At 46.2% G+C, this 23,517-nt stretch overlaps 1 gene segment (V, D, J or C); it reads left to right on the top strand.

Annotated features, from left to right (window-relative positions):
- The first annotated feature begins 2,644 nt into the window (after nucleotides 1-2,644).
- Nucleotides 2,645-12,990, top strand: LOC140472487 (Ig kappa chain V region Mem5-like). The segment is given in 4 exon segments: nucleotides 2,645-2,693; nucleotides 2,880-3,176; nucleotides 3,683-3,718; nucleotides 12,129-12,990. Coding segments are annotated over 4 exon segments (711 nt in total).
- Nucleotides 12,991-23,517: the final 10,527 nt, after the last annotated feature.

Raw genomic sequence — 23,517 nt, 5'->3', positions numbered from 1 at the left:
CCCATTGTACTCTATGCTACTTTCTCCCCACCCCCACTCTCCATGCTTCAGGCTCACTGCCTTTATTCCTGATGAAGGGCTTTTGCCCAAAACGTCGATTCCGAAGGTATTTGGATGCTTCCTGAACTGCTGTGCTCTTCCAACACCACTAATCCAGAATTCAGCCCCTCGAGTCTGCTCCACCATTTAATACAATCATGGTTGATCCCATCTCAGACTCAACTCCATTTTCCTGCTCACTCTCCATTTTCCTTTAACCCATTACTCATTAAAAATCTGTCCCATCTCCTCCTTGGTGTGAGACAGGGGAGGGACCACTCCATTTCAGAAAAGACTGACCATGCATAGGGAAGGACAGGGGAAAGGATTGGAACATTTTGTGAATGGACAGGATAGGTCAATGGGACAGAACCTGTCCTGTCCCTCCAGCTCACACTGATGGCCTGAGGAACTCCTCTCTCTGCTGCGCCTTCATGGAATGAGGTTTGTGTCCAAACAAGTCCTCAGTGAGAATGGGCCAACAGCACAGAACAGCACAGAACTGTCCTTCATTTGATAAGAATCTGTCCATCTTCTTGAGAGAGGCCAAACCCTGGTTGACGTGGAAATAGGGCCTTCCTCCAGGAGAAGACAGGGGTCAAAGGTTAACATCCATTAGTGGGGCAGAGCAGGGGGAGATTTATCCTGCATTCAACTGTCACCACCTAGGATACTGTCAGAAAGAGAGAGAAGCGAGACAGAGAGAGAGATGGAAGGAGAAAGAGTTTGTATGTGTGTGTGAGAGAGAGGGAAAGAAAGTGAGAGAGAGAGAGATAGAGGGACGAGCATCTGATACGGTGTAAGGTATGTGAGTGGACCAAGAGAGAGGTAGAGGGAGGTAGAAATGGTGAGTTTGAGGGATAGAGAGAGAAATAAGATGCAAGACAGTGTGACTGAGAGGGATGGAGACAGACAAAGAGACAAGGAGAGGGAGACAGAAAGAGACAGGATGGGTGTGAGACTAAGCATGAAGAGAGTTGAGAGGGAGGGTAGGGTTGAGTGAGAGAGAAAGAGAGAGAGAGAGAGAGAGACATGAGAATGGATAGATTTAGAATGACAGAGAGAGAGAGGGAGAGAGACTAAGTTGGGAGGTAGAGAGGGAAGGAGAGAGAAGGAGGGAGGAATAGAGAGGGACAAATAACAATTGGAGGCTTTTAATTGGAGTGAGAGAGGGAGCGAGTAACAGAGACAGTGAGAGATGGAGAAACAGATGATGAGACGGAGAGAGAAAGCATCACTGAGTTGGAGAGTTTGTCTCTCCAACGATGAGACAAAGTGAGTGAGAGAGAGAGAAGGAGAGAACATGAAACAGATCAACAGTGGGAGAGACAGAAACAGGCAGTGAGAAAGAAGTGGCAGATGTGGGTCAGAGAGAGAGAGGGACAAGTCCTGGTCACCACTTTCTGGGAAGAATGTGATTGTACTTGAAAGGGGGCAGAGATTCCCCAGGATGCTGCCAGATTGTGAGCTTTGAGAAAAGATTGGAAAGGTTAGGGTTGTTTTCCTTGGAGCAGTGAAGGCTTAAAAGGGACCTGATAGAGAGGGATAAGATTATTCAGGTGGGAAGGATGGCACTTTTTATATGAGTAAAGGACTTAATAACCTGGGACAGAGATTGAAGGTAATACGGACATGGACACATAGAAATTTGTAGCAACAGTAGGCCATTCGGCCCTTTGAGTCTGCTCTGTCATTCAGTATGATCATGGCTGTATCAATTTTTGAATGTCATCATTTCATCGAGGGTCGCTGTGGGCTTGTCGGACCAAATAGCCTGTTTCCACACTGTAGGCATTCTATGATCTATGGCTGATCCTCTCTCTCAAAGCCATTTTCCTGCCTTCTCCCCATTTTATTCAAGCTGTCAAAATGCAAAACAATTATCTCTCGCTTTTTCTTGAATATATTCAGTTCCTTTCCTCCACAGTCTTCAGTGGTAGAGACTTCCACAGGTTGACCACCCTCTGAGTGAAGAAATATTTCCTCATCTCAGTCCGAAATGGTCTACCCGCAATCCCCTTGAGATTGTGACCCCTGGTTCCAGACTCCCCAACCAGGGGAAACCTCCTCCCTGCCCCATCCTGTTACAATTTTATATGTTCCAATCAGATCTCCTCTCATCCTTCTGAACACGAGTGAGTGCATGGCCAGGTGAGTTGGAGAGTTAGAGAGTGAGAGGAGAGTTGAGGAGAAATGTTTTCACCCAGAGGGTGGTGGGAGTCTGGAACTCACTGCCTGAAAGGCTGGTTGAGTCACAAACTCTCATGACATTGGAGCAGTATTTAGATATTCCCTTGTGTTGCTGCAGCCTCCAGGGGAATGGGCCAAGAGCTGGAGGATGGGATTAGTGTCATCAGATCGCTGTTTACCAGCACAGACACAATTGGCCAAATGGCCTCATTCAGTGCTGTTCACATCAATGATTCTCTCAGACAGAGAGAGAGAAGAGGAAGTGTGAGGGGCTGATGTGGCTCTCTCTGCCTGATGCAATTTACATACTGAGGAACACCCAGTCAGATTCTCACAGGCTGCAGCTTTATAAAGCAGAGCCCTGTGAAGGGAGAGTTTATCAGGAACCAGGCACAGGGACAGGAGCACACACACCATGATTTCACACATCCAGCTGATCTGGCCCCTGGCATTCTGTGTCGCAGGTACAAATCTCTCTCCTTCCACCTTGAATCTTTAGCTGCTCTCCATTTCACTCCAATTCCACTGACTTGTGATTGAAGGGAAAATGCTGAAACCAGAGGAATGCTCAGTGTCTCCAACAATCTCTCATTTGACAGGCTCTTTCTGTGACAGTTCTGACTTCACTGTGTTTCTCTCTGACCCCTCAGGTATCAATGGGGACATCATCATGACCCAGTCTCCCCCAGTGCTGTCAGTGGGACTGGGCCAGTCCGCAACACTCACCTGTAAGGCCAGTCAAAGCATTAGCAGCTACCTTGCTTGGTACCAGCAGCGAGAAGGTCAGAAACCCTCTCTCCTGATCTATGGTGCAACAACTCGATTCACAGGAGTCTCCGATCGATTCACCGGCAGTGGATCAGGGACCAGTTTCACCCTGACAATCAGCAACGTTCAGAATGAGGATGTCGCTGACTATTATTGTCAGCAGCGGAGCAGCAACCCTCGACACAGTGACACAGAGCTGTACATAAACCTCAACACATAAAGCACTACCTCCTGTACTGACACATCCATGGTTATATAAAATGCATAATAATGGACACACAGTCCCACCGCCTGAACTGACATAACCCACAGTTAGATCTAAATGAAACTGAACAAATTACCCCATGCTAAGATTGTTACTGTCCACGACACACTCCAGTCCCCGTGGTGTCTCAACGCGAACTGAAAGCCTCAAGTTTCCCTCTTACACTCCATGGCCACATGTGAAGTGCAGCTGCAAGATGTCACATCGAAAAATAAATTTCACAAACCTCCCGAGCCCAGCTGGAAACAACCCAGAGAGACAGAGAGAGAAAGACACATGAATGATGGAGAGACAGAGAGGGGGAGGGAGACGGTGAGAGTTAGTGAGAGACAGCCAGTGACAGACAGAGGTTGACAGTGATAAGAGGGAAGCAGAGAGCAGAGGTTTTTGTACAGCCTCTGCACTGGGAACTCGCACTGTGGCTTACGTTCGGTCCAGGAACCAAGCTCAGACTGAGTAAGTAAACCTCAATACTCCATTATTAACCCTGTCAATACTGAAATACACTTTCTAAAATATAGTTGCTGAATTGTTGAAGGTGTTAGTGGGGAGCTGCGGTGAATGAAATGGTTGATTGAGGAGCACTGTGTCGAACAGGGTGTCCAGCTGTATTTCTTTAGTCACATTGCCCCCTTTAAACAGCAAGATATAAGTCAGTCAGTTTTACTCACCGTGTGGAGGAGCTCTGTCCATTTGCAGCCTGTAGTCCCATTCCTGCAGCATGGAGTGAATTCATTGAGTAGCCTCCTGTCAGTCTCAGTGTGATGGACACGGGCAGAGTTTGATGTGAGCTCTGGCTCCCTGTCCCAGTCTCTGATCTCACTGACCTCAGCAGCAGCAGCAGCAGCAGCAGCAGCACAGTGAGACACCGAGCTCCCACCTCCCCTAGCTTTAACTCTGCTCAATCACACAATCACAGAATTGTTACTGCGCACACGGAGGCCATTCTGTCCATCCTGTCTATACTGGCTCTCTGAATGAGCAATTCACTGAGTGTCATTCTCCTGCCTTCTCCCTATCACCCTGCACATTGTTCTTTTTCAAATAACAGTCTCATTCCCTTCAGAATGTTTCAATTGAAGCTGCCTCCACCACACTCTCAGGCAGTGCATTCCATACTCTAACCACTCACTGGCTGAACATGTTTTTTTCTTATTTGACTTTTGCTTCTTTTACCAATCACTTCCAATCTGTGGCCTCTAGCTCTCAATCCTTTCAAAAGTTGGAACATTTTTTTTCCCGTTTGCTCTGATCAAACCCGTCCTGATTTTGAATTCCTCGAACAAATCCCCTCTCAGACATCTCTTCTCCAGTCTATCACATAACTGTGGTTTCTCATTCCGGGAACAATCTTTGGGAGTGTTTTCTACCCTCTCTACAAAACATTGACATCCTCCTGAATTATTTACATTATCTCACCCCATCAGGATTTCACAAACCTCTATCTGGTCACCCCTCAGTTTCCTGCACTTCAGGGTCCAGCCTCTCATAGTCATTGAGTTGTATGGCACTGAAATACACCCTTCGGTCCAATTCCTCTGCGCCGACCAGATATCCTAAACTGATTGAGTCCCCTTTGCCAGTATTTGGCCCATATCCCTCAAAATGCTTTCTATTCATGTGTACATCCAAATGTCTTTTAAATGCTATAATTGTATGCGCCACATTCACTTCCTCTGGCAGCTTGTTCTATATATGCACCGCCGTCTGTACTCCTCGGATCCCTTTTGAATCTTCCGCTCTCCTGTTAAACCTATGCCTCCAGATTTGGACTCGCCCATCTTAGGGAAAAGACCTTAGCTGTTTACCAAATCTGTGCCCCTCATGGTTTTTTAAATCTCTGTAAGGTCACCTCTGAGCCCCAGACTATTCAGTCTCTCCCTCTAGCTCAAACCCTCCACTCCTGGCAAACTCCTTGTAAATATTTTCTGCACCTTTTCCTGTTTAAGAACATCCTTCCTGTGCATCCGAACTGCTAGGACTCTGTTCGACAACACTCCCCAGGGTGCTACTATTAATCCCCAGGGCCCTACCATGAATCCCCAGGGCCCTACCATTAATCCCCAGGGCCCTACTATGAATCCCCAGAGTCCTACCATTAATCCCCAGGCCCTACCATTAATCCCCAGGGCCCTACCATTAATCCCCAGGCCTTACCATTAATCCCCAGGGCCCTACCATTAATCCCCAGGGCCCTACCATTAATCCCCAGAGTCCTACCATTAATCACCAGGGTCCTACCATTAATCCCCAGGGTCCTACCATTAATCCCCAGGGCCCTACCATTAATCCCCAGGCCCTACCATTAATCCCCAGGGCCCTACCATTAATCCCCAGGGTTCTACCATTAATCCCCAGGCCCTACCATTAATCCCCAGGGCCCTACCATTAATCCCCAGGGTCCTACCATTAATCCCCAGGGTCCTACCATTAATTCCCCAGGGCCCTACCATTAATCCCCAGGGCCCTACCATTAATCCCCAGGCCCTACCATTAATCCCCAGGGCCCTACCATTAATCCCCAGGCCCTACCATTAATCCCCAGGGTCCTACCATTAATCCCCAGGCCCTACCATTAATCCCCAGGGCCCTACCATTAATCCCCAGGCCCTACCATTAATCCCCACGCCCTACCATTAATCCCCAGGCCCTACCATTAACTGTGTAAGTCCTGCCTTTCCAAAATGCAACATCTTGCACTTATCTAAATTGAACACCATCTGTCACTCCTCAGCCATTGGCCGAACTGATCAAGGTCCTGCTGTACTGTGAGATAATCTTCTTCATTATCCACTTCACCACCAATTTTGGTGTAATCTGAAAACTTACTAAACTTACCGACAATATTCTCATCAAGATCATTTATTTAAATCATGAAAATAGTAGATCCAGCACTGATATTTATGGCACATTGCTGGTCACAGACTTCCAGTCCAAAAAGCAGCCCTCTACCACCACCCTTTGTCTCCTACCTCAAGTCATTTTTTTATCCAAATGACGAGCTCACCCTGGAACTCATGTGATCGAACCTTCCTACTCAGTCTACCATGGCCAACCTTGTCAAATGCTTTGTTCAAATCCAGGTGGACAATGTCAATTGCTCTGCCTTCATCAATCTTCTTTGTTTCCTCTTCAAAAAAACTCAATCAAGTTAGTGAGAAATGATTTCCAATCCACAAAACCACATTAACTATCCCTTTATGTACTCCAGTTTCCTCCCGCAGTCCAAAGATGTCTCAGTTAGATGGATTGGTCATGCTAAATTGCCCAAAGTGTACAGGAATGTGCAGGCTAAGTGAATTAGCCATCTTTAAGGGGACCTATTCACTCCCTAGTTACACTTTTGCCCTTTTCTTATTACAATATTTCGACCACTTCTGTCTCAAAACAGCCAGGAATTGAGTGCCATTCCTCGGATATACATCGACTGTCCCTGAACTACGATCTTTATTATTCACTTCAGGACTTTGCTGCAACCTTTAACCCCACTTCATTCACTCTGATGTGTTCTTACCCAACGGAAGTCTGTGTGTTCCCAAGTGAATCATTTCGAAACTGGATTCCTTTTCCATGGTCACCCTCAAACTTATGATACAATGATCACTCTTCCCTTAATGTCCTCTCACTGACACTTGATTTACTTGTGCCTCCTCATTCCCAAGATCCAGGTGTAACCGAGCCTCCTTTCTCATTGGACTGGAAACACACGGCTAGAGAAAGTTCACCTGAGCACCCTCTCACAACGCTGGCCCCTCTCTGCCCTTCACAATGATACTATCCCAGTCTATGAGGATAATTAAAGCTCTTCCCCTCCCCACCCCCCACCACCACCCCATCCCCAGCCACCCCATTTATAACAACTCTCTGTCGTGATTTGACAGACCCTGCAAATTTCTTGCAGATTTGTTCTTCTACTTTCCACTTGATGGTGATCTTTGGACTGCACTGAGGATTCTGTGAACCTTGGTGTTTCTCTCTGATAATCCCCCCTGGCTCCCACAGCCCTACCAAGTCAGTTTAAACTCTCTCCAACAGTCGCAACAAATCACCCCATCAGGAACTCAGTCCCAGCTCTATTCAGGAGCATCCCATTCAGTCTTTACAGGTAACATCTCACCCACAGCCAGTCCCAATGCCCTAAGAATCTAAAGCCCTCCCTGCTAGACTCTCTTTCCAGCCTCTTATTCTTCTGTCCTATCTTCCTGTTTTTATTCTCACTTATTTGGGACACTGGGAGTAATGTGCACATGCCTACTTTTCAGCTCCTGCTCTGAACTCCCTCCCGAAGTCACTAAATTCTGACTGCAGGACCACATCCCTTTTCTCCCTCTGTCACTTGGACCGGGTGGACCCCGCCTGCTGCCAGTTCCCCGTCTCCCCTCAGGGTGCTCTGCAGCCGCTCAGTGACATCCTTGACCCTGGCACCAGGGAGACAACACACCATCCTGGATTCCCATCTGCAGCTGCAGAGACACTTACCGATTGCACTCACTCTCGAATCTCCTCTCAGTATCGCTCTTCCAGTCTTCCTTGTGCCCCCCTATACAGCTGAGCCCTCCCCATGGTGCCATAGACTTGGCTCTGGCTGCACTCCCCAGATGAACCATCATTCTCATCAGGATTCTGAACTGAATCCTGGTTGGCGTGTGGGATGCACTCGGGGATTCCTGTACTAGCTGTCTGGTCCTTTTGGCCTGTCTGTTACTCCCCCATTCCCTCTCTCCCTGCATACTCTGAAGCTGCAGAGTGACCACATCTAGAAACATGCTCTCCATGGAACTCTCAGCCTCACGGACTCTCCGCACTGACACCAGCTGCTGCTCAAGCTCCGAAACCCGGAGCTCCAACTGCTGTCACTGACCACACTTCCTACACTCATGGTATTCCAGGAGCTGGGAAGTATCCTAAAATTCCCACATAGGTGCAAATTCTCTCCACTCTTTGGTCATCTCTTGGCAAAGTTCTGATGATAAACAGGTCCAGCAGGGCTCACAGTCCAGTGGGTTCAGTGTTCCAGGGTTTTGGGGAAACTCTCCAGAAGACTTTAAGCAATAGGAGCAGAAATCAGCCATTCAGCCCATTGAATCTGCTCTGCCATTTGATCTTGGCAGATATGCTTCTCACCCCCATTCTCCTTCCTATTCCACAGGAACGTTCAATCCCCTTAATAATCACAAACCTGTCTATCTCTGTCTTAAATACACTCAGTGACTTGTCCTTCACTGCCCTCTGTAGCAATAAGTTGCACATATTCACCACCCTCTGGCTGAAGAAATTCCTCCTCATCTCAGCTCGAAAGGGTCGACCCTTCATTCTGAGGCTGTGCCTTGGTTACCTAGTCTCTCCTGTTTTCGGAAACATCTCCGCATACACTCTTTTTTTGCTGATCAGTATTCCATAAAATTCAATAAGGTCCATCCTCATCCTTCTAAACTCCATTGAGTACAGACCCAGAGTCCTCAACCACGCCTCATGTGACAAGCTCTTCATCCCCAGGATCATTCTTGTAAATCCCTCCAATGCCAGCACATTGTTTCTTAGAATATGGGTCCCAAATCTGTTCACAATATTCCAAATTCAGTCTGACCAGAACCTTACACAGCCTCAGCAGTACATCTCTGCCCTTGTATTCCCGCCCTACTGAAATGAATGCTATAATTTCATTTACCTTCCCAAGCATAAACTGGACCAGCCTGTTCACCTTCAGAGAAACCTGAATGAGGTGTCTGCTTTAGATTTCCAAAGGCTTTCCTCATTTAGAAAACAGCCTTTGCATCTCTTCTTCCTACCAAAGTGCATACCCTCACACTGTAACACACTGTATTCAATCTGCCACTTCTTTGCCCACTCTCTGAGCCTATCCAGGCCCTTTTATAGCCTTCCCACTTCCTCAACACTACCTGTCCCTCCACCTATCTCATATCGTCTGCAAACTTTGCAACAATGTCTTCACTTCCTTCATTCAGATTGTTAACGCATGACATGAATAGTTATGGTTCCAACATTAACACCTGCAGAACTCTGTTAGTCACCAGCTGCCATTTTTCCTCACCCTCTGCTTTACATCAACCTACCAGTCCTCAGTCCATGCCAGTACCTTGCCCCTAACTCTATGGGCTCGTACCTTATGTCAAAGGCCTTCTGGAAATCCAAATAGATTACATCTTCAGACTCTCCTTTGTCTGACTGGCTGGGAGCTGTTGCGGCTGTATAGGACATTGGTTCAGCCACTTTTGGAAAACTGTGTGTAGTTCTGGTTGCCCTGCTGTAGTAAAAATGATGTGAAACTTAAAATGCTTCAGAAAAGATTTACAAGAATTTTGCCAAGGTTGGAGGTTTTCAGGTACTGGGAGAGGTTGAATAGGATCTAATTTCCCTGGATTGTTGGAGGCTGAGCGGTGACCATTTTGTGGTTTATAGAATCATGAGGGGCATTGAAAGGGTGCGTAGAGAAGGTACTATTTTCAGAGTTGGGGAGTCCAGTTCTAGAGACATAGGTTGAAGGCGACGGGGGAAAGATTTGAAATGGGCTGAAGGGGCAACTTTTTCACGTGGTGGGTGGCGTGTGTATAGAATGAGCTGCTGGAGGAAGAGGTGGAGGAGGGTATGATTACAACATTTAAGAGGATGGGTACATGAATAGGGAGGGTTTAGAGGGATATGCGCAAAATGCTGGAAAATGGGACTAGCTTAATTGGAGGTTTGTTAAAGAGATATCGAGCTCCATCCCACTTTCCAGCTCTTGCTCCATAAGCCTGCGGCTTCACTGTTTCAAATGAATATCCAAGTGTTTTTTTTCGATATGATGAGGGTTTCTGCCTCTCCAACCCTTTCAGACAGTGGGTCCCAGATCACACGAGCCTCTGGCTGAAAACAATAACTCCACAATTCCCCTCGAACTCTGTGTCCAATTAATTTCAATCTCTCCCCATGGTTATCATCCTTTGTGCTGATGGAAATCAGTCCTTCCTACCCACTCTATCCAGGCCCCTCATCATTTTACACACCTCGATCAAATCTCCCATCAGCCTCCTTGTTCCAAAGAATACAATCCCAGCCAAACCAATCATTCCTCAAAGCTAAAACTCCCCATTTTTGACAAAATCCTCCTCTGTCCCCATCACAAGTGGGATCACATCCTTCCTGTAATGTGGTGACCGGAACCGTACACTGTTCTCTCACTGTGCTCTAACTGGGGTTTTATACAGTTCCAGAATAAACAAACTCCTTGCTTTCACTGTCAACCAATAATGAGATAAGGGAGGCAATGGTCTCATGATATAATTACTGAACTCTTAATCCAGAGATCTAGATAATGTTCTGTGAACCAGGGTTAGAATCCTGCCACAGCTGATGGTGGAATGTGAATTCAATAAAAAAATCTGGAATTAAGAGTCCAATGATGACCATCGTTGATTGTCAGGAAAAAGCCATCTGATTTACTAATGACCTTTAGTTACCATGTGACCCCAGACCCACAGCAATGTGGTTGACTCTAAACTGCCCTCTGGGCGATTATGGATGGGCAATAAATGCTGCCGATCCAGCAATGCCCTCATTCCATCAAGGGAAAAAGAAAAACTGTTTCTCCCATGTGTCTTCTTAACCACCTTACTGACCCGCATTCATTAATCACCATGGCCACATCTTCCACCTCCACTCACATGTGACTTCCAGGTTCAAATTGACAAGAGACATTCCTTCGATATCTGAGAAACATATAGAAACATCAACATAGGAGGCCATTCAGCCCCTCAAGCCTGCTCCACCATTCAATATGATCATGGCCAATCATCCCATATAGTCTCCGTTCTTGCTTTCTCCACACATTCTTTGATTGTTGAAATATATCTCATTCCTTCTTGAACACATATTGCATCCAATTCCCTCATGCTGGAAAAATGGATGAGAATTATTGGGTTGTTGTTTTTTGACCAATGTGGACACAATGGGCTGATGGGCCTTTTGGGTCTCTCAGACTCTTTGACTCTATTATATTATGAATAACTGGGTACCAAGGACTGGCCCCTGTGGTACCCCAACTGGTAACTACCTGTCATTCAGAAAAAGACTTGTTCTTCTTGCCCTGTCTCCCAACCAGTTCTCAATCCATGTCAGTACATGACCCTAATCCTCTTGTTCGGTAGGATTTCCCTGATTCACTTGGACATATTTCATCATTACAGCTCTTTGCCTTCCTCAGGTCCTGTTCAATTTTAATCCTGCATTTTCTATCCTCCTATCAGCTTTTTGCAGGTTTGAACTCGAGATAACTAACATCACCTTCCCTGTTTGGTCTTCCCTACACTGGTTGCCTTTTGACATCCCAGGCTAAGAGTTTAGATTTGGGTTTCCCACCCTTACTCATTGTGGGAACCGATTCTGAATGATCTCTGTCTTGTCACTTGAGGGCTCCCACTGCCCTGACACTGATTTCCCATCATGTCACTGGTTACAGTCCACTTTTACTAAATTACCAAAACATTCAGTAAAATGAAAACTTTTACACTTGCTCCATGGTTCTCCAATTCCATCCCTAATTTCAATCTCACTTAGTTCTGATCACTGTCACTGAAATGATCGCCATCTTTTAGTTCTCCCAGCTGCCCATATTCATTTCCCAAACGATGGTCCAAAACTGTCCCTTCTCTTTCACCATCACCTTCTCAGGGGCAATTAGGGTGAACAAAAAATTCTGCTCCTGCCAGTTAACTCATATCCCAAGAATCAATTTAAAAAATGTAAATTCTTTTGTATGGTTTATTAGGTATTGGAGACAAATATTCAAACATTTTATCAGTGAATATTCTGAGAATTGAAATCCCTTTGAATGGCAGGGATTAAAATTGTTTCTCTTGTCTTTCAGGCCGTGACAACGCTCAGCCAAAGCTGACCCTGCTGCCCCCCTCCCCGGAGCAGGTCGAGGCCAAGGGCACTGCCACCCTGGTCTGCCTTGCCAATCACTTCTATCCCGATGAGCTGGAGGTGCAGTGGAAGAAGGACGGTGCAGTCATTTCGGACGGGGTTCAGACCAGCAACTACCTGCGAGCTTCGGACAGCACCTCCAGTGTCAGCAGCCTGCTGACCCTCTCTGGGTCTGACTGGGAGTCCAACGCTCGCTTCTCCTGTGCCCTTACCCACGTGACACTCTCCTCTCCCCTCAGCAAGAGCATCAGGAGATCAGAATGTGTGTAGAGTGTTTGAGACAGTCCACAGAGGAGACACAACTTTAAACAGAACAGGGCTCAGCTGGCTGGACAAAGGTCATTGTCAGCACTGAATTTCAACTCTCTTCCTTCTCAGGACTGGCTCAGAGACACTTCTGAGGTTCAGGAGTAAAGGTAGTTCATTGGGACAGTGTAGATAGAGTTTACACTGTGTCAAACCCCATTTTCCCCTGCTCTGGGACTTTTGATTGGGAGAGGGTTGATTTGTGATGCCAAGTAAAATCTCTTGAAGTTGCTTAAGGCTGTCAGCTGTACAAAACAATGTGAACCTTCGAAATTTCTGCTTCAATAAATCAGATCTCCTTCCTGCTCAGCAGTCAGTTCCAATTTAAGGTTTCTGTCACTATTTGAAGGGCAGGATTCTCATGTTATTGAGAAAATCTCCACAAGTGTTTTCCTCAAAAGCCATTGTAGCTGTGAATTTGTGCAGCTTCCTCTGTCTGGGCTGTTAATTGCAGTCTGTTTTCTGTCAATGTCAGTCTGGAAAAGGGAATAAAGATGATGAAGATTCGGTCTCTGTTTCTGCGTGCTTTGGAAATAGACCACTCCATTCAGCTGATTAGCTGCATGTCAGCATGACATTGTCACAACTGGCGACGTGGCCTGTCAATCCATGGTAGATGATACTGACAGCCAATCAGCAATCAGTTTCAAATAATCTAGTTGGTCTGGAATCTGTGGAGGTTACAAGATTCCAAACAGAATAGAAACTGAAAGCTGTTGGGATTCAATAATTACAATCTGAGGCATTCCATGTTCACTCTCTGGTCTAAACTCAGGTGCTGGGATCGCACTGTGCACTCTCTGCTGCATGCTGTGTTGCACCTGAAATGATCTGAGGCCAACCACTGACACTGCAGGCTGTGTGTCTCTCTGAGTGAGTGTACTACATAATGCTGCCTGTAGGTGTCACTCTGAGTGTGGGTGTGTTATTCAAAGAGACACCTACAGGCAGCTCGGGTTGTGTGCATGTTAATCAGTGCTGCCTGACTCCGTTGTGTGTGTGTGTGTGTGTGTGTGTCTGAGTGTGTGTGTGTGTGTGTGTGTGTGTGTTATTCTGCACTGCCTGTAGGTATCTCACTAAGTGTCAGTGTGTTACTCTGTGTTGCCTGCAGGTGTCTCTGAGTGATGGATAGAGAATAGGCTTTGTGATGGGGATTGAAGATTAGGCCTTTATCCTCTCAAATCTCAGATGAAAAACAATTTAGCCTGAGATGGCAGCTCATTGAGGTGGACAAAGTTAAAAATCACACAACACCAGATTAGAGTCCAACAGGTTTCTTTGGAAGTACAAGCTTTCGGAGTGCTGCTCCTTCATCAGGTGGCGAGTGGGGTAGGATCATAGGACACAGACTTTGTCCTGAAATTGGAATGGCAGCTAAGAAAGGTGAATACTGAGAGTGTGTTCTCAGTGAGGGAGGGATTTCAGAGGCAGTGCACACTTCGCTCCCTAATGTGCTCCCCAATTACAAGGAGCCGGGGTCATTGCAGTTGTGGTTGTCTGCTCAGCCAGTGCTGGCTAGCCATAGTCGTATTTCAAGCTCAATTATCCCTAAACCAGGTGCAGCAATATTACCTTCCAGGGAGGGAGCTGTCTGAGTGAGGGAGGTTGAATTCTTGCAGCCCTGAGAGTGATTGCGGTGGATTAATTAAGGGTGCTACCATCATGAAGGTGTGACCTTCTCTCCCTCTGCCTCAGCTGTGATGACCCTCAGGGTTAAACTCACCACCAGTCATTTCTGTTTGTAATGAGCGAGTGGGGGGAAGGGGAAAGTGAGGAATGAAGATGCTGGAGATCAGAGTTGAGAGTGTGTTGCTGGGAAAGCACAGCAGGTCAGGCTGGATCGACGGGGCCACAAGAGTAAGCTTGGGGAGATTGAGGGTGACAGAAGGAGGGGGTTGGTTGGCAGGTTGTTATTCAGAGTCAGATACTAGAGTATCAGTCCTTCTGACACTCCCCTTTTTATCTGTCAGCCAGGACTCCCTGATTGGACACGGTTAACAGCTCATCAGGGAACTCATATTATCAGAAAAAATGAAACATTTATCAAACAAGGAGTTCAAGAACTAAACGACACTAGACAAAATGAGTGGTTTGAAAGATTTCATTATAGACATCACCAATTTGGTCCAACAAGTCCACACCGACCCACTGAAGAGAAACTCCCTAAGACTCATTCACCTGCCCTATCACTCGACATTTCCCCTGACCGATACATTCCTGAACACTGTGACAATTGTAACATGGCCAATTCACCTAACCTGCACATATTTGGATTGTGGGAGGAAACTTGGAGCACATGGAGGAAATCCACACAGACACAGGGGGAGCGGGCAAATTCCACAAAGACCTGGGGCTGGAATCGAACCTGGGTCACTGGTGCTGTGAGTTAGCCATGCTAACCACTGAGCCACCATGCCACAAATTTTAAAAAATGCCTAAAGGGTTGAGCTTTTGTTAAGCTCCGTGAGCCTGACGTGATATAAACTATAAACATGCAATCCTCTGTCAGGGAAGGTCGTGCAGGGTGGAAAACTTACAACCTTTAAATATCATAACATTCAAGGATCTGGGATAAGTGCAGGAAATTGGGATGAGAGTGCCTTTAGTGGTAGTTATGTTGGTACAGACTCAATGGGACAAAGGACCATTTCTGCTCTGTATCAATCTGTGCTCCATGTTGAGAGGGCAGTGCAGGTTAACGGTGACTAGGTGAGGCAGTTCTAAGATGGCATACACATGCTCAAGGGTCAGAGGAAATGGCTCAAGCTTCAGTGAAGGCCCAAGTAAGTGCTTGGGAGGAGGGTCAAGGCTAATGGAGACAATGTCAATGGAGACTGAACGAGGGCACAGGGTGCTGGCTGGCATCTCATTGTGTTGCAGTGAGGCATGTGGGGACAAGAGGGGATCGTGTAGGGAGGGAGTGCAGTTTCAGTTAAAATGTAACCTTTGTCAGCAGGAGCATGACCTTCAGCACCAGGGGGTGTCCCTGACTGTGTCAGGCTCACTGGCTGCTCTCTGTGTGATTCCACACAGCCACCATGTGGTCACCACGCAAGGTCTTGCTTGTGTCTACACTACCATTTACACCACCGTCTGCACCACCATCTGTACCCACTGTTTGAACCCAGCATCCATAGCCACTGTCTCGTCCCTCTGTTTGCACCCACCACCTACACCCACTGTCTACACCGCTGTCTGCACCCTCCATCTACACCTCCCATCTTTCTGCTGTTGTACGATTGTATCCAATGATTCCATTGAGATTACTGCACCTGAAGCCTGAATTTTAGAACCGGCAATGATTGTCTTCTAACCCTGACCTACAAAGTCTGTGTTCCACATTGGGCTGATTAATATTAATTCCTGAATGGTATTTGATTTCTGTGATGGAAAGGAGAGGTTGAGTTGGTGAGGATTGTGTTCACTGGAGTTTAGAAGAATGAAGGAAGGGAATCTTGGACAAAGCTATAAAATTGGAACAGGACGAGACAAGTTAGATGGAGAAAGGCTGTTCCCAATGGTAGGGAAGTCCAGAACCAGGGCACATGGTTTAAGGTTAAGGGGTAAATTCTATAGGACAGAGATGAGGAAAAATGTTTTCACCCAGAGAATGGTGAGCCTGTGGAATTCTCTGTCACAGAAAGTGGTTGAGGCCAAAACATTATGTTATCAAGAAAGGTCTTGTGGTTAAAGAATCAAGGGATATGGGGTAGGGATGGATTACAGTAATGTGCTCCATGACCAGCTTCAATAATATCGAATGGCATAGCAGGCTGGTGGGGCCAAATGACCTTCTCCTGCTTCTATCCTCTATGTTTCCACATCATGTAAAATAGATTGCCAGGTGGAGGGCACTCTGTCAGATGGGTAAGTATCCATTCACAGATTCCACCCACACCACTCCCCTTCCATTTTAATTGGGTCCACTCCCTCTCTTCCTATGTCTTTGTTATCTAACCAGTGACCACACCTCCCCTTCACCACCCCGGCAGGGAGCTGTGCTAATAACCCATCGTTTGTTTTAATTTGCTAACTGAGTGATGTGATGGTGGGGTTTTCAAAAACAGGAAGAGCTGAATTCTTATCAACTTTTGTGCTGAATTTTTTGTGTGCCTCCGTCAATATGGGTGACACAGCATTGCTGCCTCACAGAGCCAGGGACCCAGGTTCGAGAGTCACACAGCATAGAGATAGGCCCTTCGGCACACCATGTCAATGCTGACCAACAAGCACTCAACTACACTAATCCCATTTACCTGCAGTCGTCTGGAGCCTACCATGCCCTGGTATTATAAGTGCTCATTCAAATGTTTTTAAAGGTTGTGTAATTTTCAGCTTGCACCACCCTCTCAGGCAGCATATTCCATATATCTACCACACACAGGGTCAAAAAATACTTCCACCTTAATCTTATAACCTCTGGTCTTAAATAGGTCTGGGTGAGGAGCGGAGGCTGCAGAACAGTGTGAGAGGTCAGGAGTGGAGAGAGGGAGAACAGTGTGAGGGTGAGGAGTGGAGGCTGGAGCAGGAAGACACTTGGGTTCTGGAAAGCAGCACAAATAGGGGAGAGATCCAAGAGCTGATCGGAATAGTCTCCATGCTTCCTAACAGTAGCTTTATGGTGGGAAAGAGAATAAATCAGGAGATAATGAGGGCCTGGAACAAAGGCTGCTCATTCATTACAAATGACTGTTATCCTTGTTGTTTATTTATGGTCAATTTTTTCTTTTTCATTCATTGACAGGATGAGGGTGTCACTGCCTAGGACAGCATTTACTACCCACCCCTAATTGCCCCAGAGGGCAGTTAACAGTCATCCACATTGCTGTGGGATTGGATTTCCATGTCGGCCAGACCAGGTAAGGATAGCAGTTCCCTTCCCTAAAGGACGTTTATAAACCAGATGGGTTTTCCTGACAATCCACATGGATTAATGGTCATTGTTAGACTCTTAATTGCAGACTTTTTAATTGAATTTAAATTCCCCCATCTGCCACGGTGGGATTTGAGCCTGTGTCCCCAGACCCATATCTGGGTCTCAGTGCATTAATCTCAGAAGGTTAGTATGTAGGTACAGCAAGTCATCAGGAAAGCTCATAGAACATTATGGTGTAGTGTGAGGGGAAACTGAATGCAAGACTTCATTGAAACAAGCAAGATCCTGAGGGTCCTTGACCAGGTGGATGTGGAAAGGATGTTTCCTCTTGTGGGAGAATCCAGAACCAGGAATCACTGTTTAAAATTAAGGGAGAATCCATTCAAAACAGAGATTCAGAAACATGTTTTTCTCTCGGAGATTGTCAGTCTTTGGAATTCCCCTCATTAAAAGGCAGTGGATGCAGAATTTAGAATCCATCCAGTGTGGAAACAGGCCCTTCAGCCCAACAAGGCCACACAAACCCTCCGAAGAGTAACTAACCCAGACCCATTTCCCAACCCTATATTTACCCTAGGAAGAGGGAGATAGATTCTTGATGACTGAAGGGATGGAACATTATTGGACAATGTAGAGTTGAGGTTAAAATCAGATCAACCACGATCTTATTGAATGGGGGAGCAGGTTCAAAGTGCCGAGTGGCCTTGTTTTGTTCCTTGCCCATGTGTTGCCTCACACACCTTCACACAAGCAAAGACTGCCACTCGTATTTTCGACCTGCAGATTAAGCTGCTTGTGCAATAGGCCTCATCTGCACAGTGTTTTCTCCAGCCTTTCACTGTGAGGTTAAATATAATGGTCCCATAATCAATCCATTAACTTTATGAGTTGGTTTATTTAAAGCAATAAAATAAATTGCAAGTCATGAAACAGACATTACACTAAGCAATAATAGGCAACACGATGGCTCAGTGTATCGCACTGCTGCCTCACCGTGCCAGCGAACAGCCTCAGGTGGGTCTGTGTGGAGTATGCACATTCTCCCTGTGTCTGCGTGGGCTTTCCCCAGGTGCATTGGCTTCCTCCCACGGTCTAAAGATCTGCAGGCTCGATAAGTTGGCCATGCTAAATTGCCCAGAGTGTACAGCGATGTGCAGGCTCAGTGGAGTAGCCATTGGAACAAACAGAGATAGGATTGGGGTCGAGATAGAATGACCTTCGGAGGGGCGGTATGGAGTCAATAGGCTGAATGGCCCACCGCCACACTATAGGGATTCTGTGTTACAAATGCAAGTTCCTTCTTTCCATTCTTGCCCTGAAGCATGTGGTTCTGTCTCATATCCACTCAAGAGATGGCAACCCTTTGAAAACAGGAGCAGTCTCTATTCTTTAGGAAAGTACTTCTTCCACTCTGTGTCCTTCACAGCCTTGTAGACAGCAACAATGAGATCGGGAAATAACCTAAAGCTATAATCTTCTGGACTCTTCATTAAAATGTGGAACCTGAAAAATACAATTAATGTCCAAGTCAATGAAGATATTTCTCAGCAATTCCTAAATGCTGAGTTTTAGTACTCAGCAGGCCCCAGGAGTCAAAATAACTGAGTAGATCATTGCTCTGAATTACTCATAATTGTCACCTTCACATTTCTGGAGGCTTTGATCAAAAAGGCTGCTTACTCCTCTCCAAAATACAGCTTAAAATCAACTCAAACTCCCAACCATCCAGCTGAGAGCAGTGCCCTGTACAAACTGGAAGCTGCTCAGTGGGAGCACTGTCACCTCTGTCTCAGAAGTTTCGGGGATTCTATTTTGATCATAGAGTCCTTCAGCACTGGAGGCTGTTCAGGGGATGTTCCCCTGACTGATCCCAGGAATGAAAGGGCTGTCCCATGAGGAGCAGTTAAAGAGCTTGGGCTTGTCCTCACTGGAGTACAAAAGAATGAGGAGGGATCTGATTGACGGATGGAAAATGTGAAAGGGGAGTGAGAAGGTGGATGTTGAATAGATGCTCCCCCTTGTAGGACAGTCTGGAACAAGAGATCATCGATATCGAGTGAGAGGAGGTCGGTTCAAAACTGAGCTGAGGAGAAACGACATCTCCCAGAGGGTTGTGAATCTGTGAAAGTCAATGCCCCAGAGTGCAGTGGAGGCAGAATCAATCCACAGGTTCAAGAAAGATGTGTTTCTGATGAAAAGTGAGATAAAGAGCGATGGGGAGCAGGCAGGAGAGTGGAGTTGAGAGCAGGATAAGATCAGCCTTGGTCCTGTTAAATGGCAGAGCGGGCTCGAAGGGCTGAATTGCCTCCTCCTGCTCCTAATTCCTATGTTGAACACACAGTCAAGGCTGACACTGCAAAACTGAGGGAGCTGTTGTCTTTCAGTGAGATACAAAACAAGTGTCCTGCCACAATATATGGAACTGTACTATCTCCCCCAGTGACAAGTGCTGGAATTTAAATTCAAATCACAAAGCAAGCCTCATTAATGGTGTCTACGATATTGATCCCTGATTGCTGTCCAGCCTCAGCCTTACCCAGTCTGGACTTCATGTGACTCCAGCCCCACAGCAATCTGGTTAACCCTTGGGTGCTTTCTGAGAGGCCACAGCAAGGCCAGCAGTTCAAGGGCAATTAGTCTTGGGTAACAAATACTGATCTATGCCAGTGACACCCACCTCCCAGAAAACAGAATGCAACAGAGATTGGTGTCAGCCAAAATTGTCAGATCAGACTCTCAATGAGATGGGGAGATGGTTAAAAATGAATTCCGCTCAGTATGGAACAGGTTCCCACTTGTTTACAAATTGTCACTGACAAAATAAGTGAGAGAAAACAGAAAACTAAAGGTGAGAGCACTCAAATGTGGGAATATCAGTGAAAATTCAGGCAACTGAAGGAAGATATGAAGAACTGTAAAAGAAGACAAAAAGGAAGCAAGAGTTACAGAAAACGTATTGAGAAAGATACCTGCAAGGGGTCACAAGAATAACACAAATGTTTTACATGAAAATTAGAAACTCAAGGGGGCGCCTGTGCAATGTGAGCCCTTTAAAAACAAACTGGGAATTCCATGAATGAGCCTAAGGGAATGGCCGATATGTACAATAATTAGTCGTGCCAGTCTTCATAGTCAAGGAACGGGATAATGCAGCTTCCATTCCAGGGAGGTTAGGAATGAATGGAAGACTGGAATTCACAAAACTTGATACATGCCAGAAAGCAGCATTGGAAAATGAGCAGCTCTAAAGGCTGACAGATCTCCAGGACCTCAGGGGTTTAAAGGAAGGGGGAGGGGGGAGAAATTTCAGAAGCTTTTCCCATCAGCTTCCAAAGCAGCAACCATTCCTTTAATTTGGAAAGTGTCTTGCTGTAACTCCACGGGTTCAAGAAAGAAGAGAGAGGGAACCGAGGAAATTATATACTGGTCAATCTAACATCTCTTTTGAGGGTTTCATTTGAATCTATCATTAGCAGCAGAAAGAATGAACATGTGGAGAATTGGAAATAGCCCACATAGATTTATGACGGGTAGATTCTGACGAACAAACCAAATGCATTGACCAAAATAGTCGATTGGGCAAAAAGTCTCATCAACTTTCACGAGTACTCGATAATTTCCCACAATACAGTCTGGATTGAAAATGGGATTGAAAATGAATGTTTGACTTGGTTATGAGGCTGGGTTTGTGATATACGACAGAGAAAGAAAGAGACGAGTGGTGTTCCACAAGGATTCTGTGGTGAGGCCTTAACTACTTACTGTATGTATTAATGAGAATCATAGTTCCAAATTGACACAAAGACTGATGGAATAGTAAGCAGTGCAGATGGTCTTTTTTGTTTAAAACTCACTCTAAAACCATGGTTGTTGCTGTCTAGGCCAGTATTAGCAACACATTCTGTGTTGCCCTTGTGACTCATGGAATCATCATACAGTGTAGAAGCATGCCATTCAGCCCATCACATCCACACCAACCCACCGAACAACATCCCATCTGGACTGACCCCATTCCTGTACTGCAGCATTTCCTATGGTCATCCCACCCAGCCAACACATCCCTCGACACTATTTCCAATTTGGCATTGCGAATCCACCGAACCAACACATCTATGGACTGTGTGGAGGAAACCCACACAGACATGGGGAAAATGTGCATCCTCCACACAGACAATTGTTCCACGGTGAAATTGAACCCAGGTCCCTAGTGCTGTGAGGTAGCAGCACTAACGACTGAGCCACAATTCTGCCTTTTGCATGGTGATGGTGAGCTGCCTTCTTGAACCACTGCAGTCCATGTGCTGTAGATAAACCCACAATGCCCTTAGGGAGAGAATTTCAGGATTTTCATCCAGCGACACTGGAGGAGCAGTCATATATTTTCAAATCAAGATTCTATGTGGATTGGAGGGGAACTTGTTTTTGATAGTATCCTGTGTCCTTCTACATGGAAATGATTGTGGATTTGGAAGGCGCTGTCTCAAGAGACTTGGTATGAATTCCTGCAGTGCATCTTGTAGATGGTGCACACGGCTGTTACTGAGCATCAGTGGTGGAGGGAGTGTATGTTTATCGATGTGGTGCCAATCAAGCAGGCTGCTTTGTACTGGATGATATCAAGCTTCTTGATTGTTTTTGGAGCTGCACCCATCCAGGCAAGTGGGAAGTAACCCATCACAGTCCTATCCCAAAACTTGACTGATCTTTTCTTAATTCATTTACTGGATTGGGCATCACTTGCTATGTCAGCATTTATTGCCCAGAATCAAGTGGGGTGGCACAGCACTGGGGCAAGGTTTAATTTCACCCTCGGGCAACTGACTGTGTGGAGTTTGCACGTTCTCCCTGTGTCTGCCTGGGTTCCCTACAGGTGATCTGGTTTCCTTCCACAGTCCACAAACGTGCAGGTTAGGTGGAATGGCCATGGGAAATGCAAGGTTATAGGGGAGTGGGTCTGGGTGAGATGATCTTTGGAGAGGCGGTTTGGGCTGAATGTCCTGTTTCCACATTGTAGGGATGCGATGAATTTCTTCACTCAGAGGGTTTTGAATCTTTGGGATACTCATCGATACTTAGGCATTTGAATAAATGCAAGATAGAGATAATACACATGTGGGGAGGCAATAAGTTAATGGTATCATCACGAGATTCTTAATCACAAGAACCAAGTAATGTTCTGGGGGATCTAGGATCACCGTAGGGCAGCACGGTGGTACAGTGGTTAGCACTGCTGCCTCACAGCACCAGAATCCTAGGTGACTGCCTTTTATGGAGTTTGCACATTCTCCCTGTGTCTGCATGGGTTTCCTCCGGATGCTCTGGTCTCCTCCCATAATCCAAAGATGTACTGGCTGAAATGATCATGCTAAATTGCCCATGGTCAGGGGTGAATATGGGGAATGAGTCTGGGTGGGTTACTCTTTGGAGTGTCGGTGTGGACTTGTTGAGCCAAAGGGCCTGTTTCCATACTTTGGGGAATCTAATCTAAATCCTGGCAATACATGGAGTGGAAGTTAAATTCAAAAAGACTCTGGAGTTAAGAGTCCAATGACAACCATTGTTGGGGGAGAACCCTGTCGGGCCCACTAATGTCCATCAGATTGTTGTCCTTGCCCATACTGACTGACATATGACTCCAGATCCACAGCAACATAGAATCATAAAATCCCTACTGTGTGGAAGAAGGTCATTAAGCCCATCAAGGACAAGCAGCATCTCACCCAAAACCAGCCCCCTGTCTAACCTTACACTTCCATGGCCAATCCACCTAACCTGCACATCTCTGGACTAAGAGAGGAAACTGAGGCACCCAGAGGAAACCCATTCAGACACAGGGAGAACATTCAAATTCACATAGAAAGTTGCCTGAAGGTGGAATCAAACCCAGGTCCCTGGCACTGTAAGGAAATGGTGCCAGCCACTGTGCCACCCATTCCTCATCTCTGATCTAAATGTCTAACCCCTTATTCCCAGACTGGGACTCTGCTTTAGAATCCCCAGGTAGGGGTTCATCCTTCCAAACTCTACCCTGTCAGGGTCCTGGAGAATTTGAAATGTTTCAGCGAAATCTCATCCAAGAATTCTGAATTCTAGGGAATCCTGACCCAGTCCCCTCACTCAATCATTAGACAATCCCTCAGCCGGTCAC

This window comes from Chiloscyllium punctatum, unplaced genomic scaffold (assembly GCF_047496795.1).
Source record: "Chiloscyllium punctatum isolate Juve2018m unplaced genomic scaffold, sChiPun1.3 scaffold_347, whole genome shotgun sequence".
Taxonomy (NCBI): Eukaryota; Metazoa; Chordata; class Chondrichthyes; order Orectolobiformes; family Hemiscylliidae; genus Chiloscyllium; species Chiloscyllium punctatum.
This window is presented reverse-complemented; position numbering and strand designations above follow the sequence as displayed.